At 62.9% G+C, this 4,631-nt stretch overlaps 1 protein-coding gene across 2 annotated transcripts in view; it reads left to right on the top strand.

Moving 5' to 3' along the window:
* Nucleotides 1-2,178: 2,178 nt before the first annotated feature.
* The window catches only part of CHRNG (cholinergic receptor nicotinic gamma subunit), a 5,948-nt gene continuing 3,495 nt past the window's right edge, over nucleotides 2,179-4,631 (top strand). The window contains exons 1-5 of one of the 2 annotated variants that reach the window (XM_007462760.1): nucleotides 2,179-2,267; nucleotides 2,465-2,604; nucleotides 2,815-2,859; nucleotides 3,029-3,138; nucleotides 3,725-3,880. In XM_007462760.1, the coding sequence (XP_007462822.1) occupies nucleotides 2,213-2,267; nucleotides 2,465-2,604; nucleotides 2,815-2,859; nucleotides 3,029-3,138; nucleotides 3,725-3,880 (506 nt within the window). In that variant the 5' untranslated portion in view covers nucleotides 2,179-2,212. The remainder of the gene's footprint in view (nucleotides 2,268-2,464; nucleotides 2,605-2,814; nucleotides 2,860-3,028; nucleotides 3,139-3,724; nucleotides 3,881-4,631) is intronic. The other variant, XM_007462761.1, reaches the window with a different exon arrangement.

Here is a 4,631-nt window from a genome sequence, read left to right on the forward strand (position 1 = left end):
CATGGGGGGCGATGGGGAGTGGTGGGGGCCATGGGGAGCGATGGGGGGCCATGGGGAGCCATAGGGGGCCATGGGGAGCGATGGGGGGCGATGGGGGGCGATGGGGAGCGGCAGATGACGCTTCGCTCGCTTGCTGCTCACCTCCTGCTGTGCGGCCTTGGTTCCTAACAGCGCGCGCGGACAGCTACTGGTCCAAGGCCTGAGGGTTGGGGGCCCCTCTCTTAATGGGTCCCATACTTCCCCCCTTAACCCTTCCAGGGCTGAAACTGCCGCTCAGAGATGCCCCACCCCCCTGAGAACACCAAAGGGACCTCTCAAAGCAGAGAGAAGGGGAGAAAACAAGGGTTAAATTCTGCATCCAAAAAAACTTAAAAATAAATAAAATCTGCATCCAGCGGGAGGTGGCACAGTTCCCACCAGAGGGAATTCAATCTCCAGAGTCTTCCTTTTCCCTCCCAGACACTCGTGGGGAAGAGGAAAGAGAAAGTAAGAAACGTCCGGCGTCAGCTGACTACCTATGCCTGGAGTGGTGGCGGGGGAGGGTGATAGTGGTCCAGGATTTAGCAGAAGCCATTAACTCTCTTGGGCAAAGAGCCGTCTTGGAGGACAGCAGAGAGGAGAGATACTGCACGAAACGCGTGAGGGAACTGAGTCCAGGGGGCACCAGAGGGCAAAGCGGGGGGAAGGAGGCATCGGCTTCGTAAACTCCAGGGAGAGTGGGCTACACAGTTAGATGCGTGGCGAGAGCAAAGTTTGGGGGGGGTTGCTGGGGGCGGGCTGTCCAGGGAAACTGAGTGTGGAGCCCAGAGCAGGACCGAACGCGAGGACCGAAGTAGATCAGGGAAGACAGGGGCCACCACTGTCATCCCCCTGCGCACCCCAAAGTCCTGGGGAAGACAACAGAGACTTGTGGGCCCGCTGCAGAGGCTGGGGTCTGAGCCAGCCTCATTTGGATCTCCAAGAACAGGGCATGTGGGCTGACTTCTAGTTTACTGACATGTTAAAATGCCACAGACACCATTTGCTTGAGGGGAGGGGGACACGTCCTCAAATGGTGCTTTCCCTCCAGCCCTCAGAGGCCTCCACCACCCTGTCCCACAGGATGCTGAAGGGTGGGCGGCACATATGGGAACCTGTGTTTTCCGTCTTGCCCACGTAGTGGGTCATGTTGACCTGTGTGCTTCGAATAGCTGGTCGGAAGACAGGTGGCCAGCTGACAGCAGGGCCCTCGGCTCCTAGATCAGCCTCAGCCCCACTCTTCCCCTGACCACAAACCACAGCGTGGATGGAGCTGGTTTTCTGGCCCCTCTAGGTCCCCTCATCTGACTCTACAGGGGCCAGTGCCTTGATCTTGCCTGCCTGCCCCCCTCGGACTGTGAGTTCCTGTGAGCGGCTCGGGCTTATCCCTGGGTCCCCCTGGCCTAGAGCTGTCCTGCCACACACTGGGGACTCCGTAAATCTGTGGATGGTTTAATAAATACTGAGGGCCCCCTGAGGAGCCCCTATTCAGCGGCTGTCCTATTCCCTGGAGCCTGCGTTCCAAATCTTCCTCGGCTCTCCTTCCTCTAAAGCTTACCAGACCCGAGTTCCATGCCTCAGAGACCAGAGAACCCTGACCTGACCCCCTCATTTGCATTAAGGTGTCATTGCCTGGGGGCCCTAGTGCATCTCTCCCATAGGCACTTGACCCTCCAGTGTCTCGGTCTAGTGGAGTGACCCATGAAGATGTCAGGGACCATGTCATAGAGAAACTCAGGAACAAAACACGCTTCCCCAACGGCCTTCAAGCCTCCGCAGATCCTGACCCGCTGGAGGGGGCAGGAGGAAGTGTCCTCGGTTGGGGCCCTTCCTCAGCGCTCTGCCTTTCTCTCCCACACCCATCTGTCCCCGGCTGCGTCCTCAGCGCCCCTGGCTGGAACACGGACGGAGGACTGGGTCGGCTGAGCCTGAGAGTGGGGACGGAGGCTGGACCGTCTCTGTTGGGACAGACAGGGCCCCTCTGTCCTCCCCAGCCCGGGTAACCTGAGCCCGGCATTGTGTCCATCCTGGAACAGCTGACAGCGCTGGGGTCAGACAGCTGGTGGGGCTGGCCTGGCTGGCCTGGCTGGGGAGGGAGTGTGGGCTGTTACATGAGACCCAGAGGCTGCATCCCTCTATCCCAGTCCTGAGGAGCTGCAGTCCCACCCCTGTCACTGCAGAGAGCTGTGGCACCATGCACGGGGGCCAGAGGCCGCTGCTCCTTCTGTCACTGTTGGCTGTCTACCTGGGTGTGGACACAGGGGGTCTGGGGCCTGGAGAGGCCAGGAGCAGGGGTCTAAGGCCTCAGGGGATGGAGGGTCTGGGGGGCTACTGGAGCCTGTCTGCCACACCCGGTTCCCCACTTCCCCATGTCACACCCTCCCATGGCCTCCCCCTCACTCTGCCCCAAAGCCCCTGTACCCAGGCTCACCGCTGTCTGTCGCAGGAGCCCAGGGCCGGAGCCAGGAGGAACGTCTGCTCAGGGACCTGATGCACAGCTACGTCCCCCACCTGAGGCCTGCCAAGCACGATTCAGACGTGGTCAACGTCAGCCTGAGGCTCACACTCACCAACCTCATCTCCCTGGTGAGCACAGACCTGTAGCACGGGGCGGGGAGGGCACCCCCCTGCCCCTGGGATGCGGGAGAGGAAGGGGCTGGCGCCAGCAGCCGGGAGCAGGCAGCGCCCACCGGGGAGAGACCAGGGAGCTGGAAAACTCCCATGGGGCCGCCCAAGAGGCTGGGGTCTTGCAGGGACTAACACCTGGGGGCTTAGCCCTCTGTTCTGTGCCCGCAGAATGAGCGAGAGGAGGCCCTCACCACCAACGTCTGGATAGAAATGGTAAGAAGCCGCCCTGCCGCCCTCTTTTCCTCTAGCAGCTCCCACCCTGGGGCCCCAAGGCCCTCACAGCTGCCTGTTTCCCTCCCATCCCATCCCTGCCTCTCCTGCCCCCCCGGGCTGGGCCCCCATTCCTGGGGGTCGGGGGGCCTGGCAACCCCTCCCCCTGCAGCAGTGGTGTGACTACCGCCTGCGCTGGGACCCACGTGACTACGACGGCCTGTGGGTGCTGCGGGTGCCGTCCACCATGGTGTGGCGGCCGGACGTCGTGCTGGAGAACAAGTGAGGAGGCGGCGCGGGCTGGGGGTGGGTGGGGAGGCGGACAGACAGATGCAAGGGCGGGCCCAGCAGGACAAGGGGGCTCTGGGAGAAAGAGGCAGGGGAACAGAGGGTGCAGCCCGGGGACACCGCGGGCACTGGGGCGCAGGGGCTAAGGGTAGGGCCCGGGGCCAGCAGACCTGACCCCAGACCTGGCTCCACCACCTCCGGGCTGGGCCGCCTGGGTGGGCCGCCGTCCCTCTAACGTGGGGATGAGGACAGCTCTCTCGGGGGCCCACAGGACAGGCGCAGGAAGGGCTGCCCTCTGGCTCTGGCACTCTGTGGGAGCTTAACCGCTGTCAGTTGCTGTCATGACCATTAATGAAGGGGGGAGGGGAGAGCGGCAGCGATTAGGAGCTGGGCCCAGGGAGCCTGGCGTGTGGGGGGTGGGGAAGAGGGGCGGGGGGGGGGGGGGGGGGGCAGGGGGGGGGGGGGGGAGGCCGGGGGAGGAGTGGTCCCCAGGCCAGAAGGAGACCGGTCAGGGGTGTGGCGGGCTGGGAAGGGTTGTTGGCCCCGGGCCCCATCCACACGTGGCCTGGCCTGTGTGCAGCGTGGACGGCGTATTCGAGGTGGCCCTCTACTGCAACGTGCTCGTGTCTCCCGACGGCTGCGTGTACTGGCTCCCGCCCGCCATCTTCCGCTCCTCTTGCCCCGTCTCTGTCACCTACTTCCCCTTCGACTGGCAGAACTGCTCCCTCATCTTCCAGTGAGGCCATTGGCTGGGGTGGGGATTTGGGGAGCCCCTCTAAGAGGGGCCCTGGTCGGGTGGGGACCCAGGGGCCTGGCTCCACCTCCCTGGGGCCTCTGCATCTGTCTCAGACCCAGATGCCTGAAGATGCCCGTGTCCCTCCCTGCTATGCCTCCGTCCCCTCACTCATCCTCCTTCGCTGCCTCAGTTTCCCTGCCTGTGCCCGGAGGAGAGACATCAGTGACCGGGATGGGTGGGCGAGAAGGCACACACACGCCGACACACATGCACACCCACACTAGACCACTACGCCCTACAGCCCCACGGAGAGGACGGCGCTCAGTATCCTCGTCCACTGATGGGGGAAAGGGGGTCTGTGAGAGGGTCTCCCCGGCTTTTAGAGGAACAGTCTTCCTGAGACCCTCCTCAGTAAGCAGACTCAAGAGGTGCACACTGTATTTCCTCTGTTCTCACCATTGGCCCCTCCTGCCCTGGAGACGGTGGGAGGGAGGAACACGGGGTGGCCCTGGGCTCTTGCCACCAGGGCAGCACATTGAGCTGCAGTCTCCTGGTCCTTCAACTCAAACTTCCCCAGACCCCAAAGAGCCTGACTCCCTGCCCCTGCCCCATCTCGTGCCAGGGTTTTGTGGAGAACTCAGAAATTCCTGGCTGCACTTTTTGAGGCAAAGCAGCCCACAGTTGCCCTCAGGTGATGGTCTATGTGACCTCATGGGTGAGTCTACATACACTCAAGTCTATCCTCTTTCCC

Source organism: Lipotes vexillifer, unplaced genomic scaffold, assembly GCF_000442215.2.
Source record: "Lipotes vexillifer unplaced genomic scaffold, Lipotes_vexillifer_v1.1 scaffold860, whole genome shotgun sequence".
Lineage (NCBI taxonomy): Eukaryota > Metazoa > Chordata > Mammalia > Artiodactyla > Lipotidae > Lipotes > Lipotes vexillifer.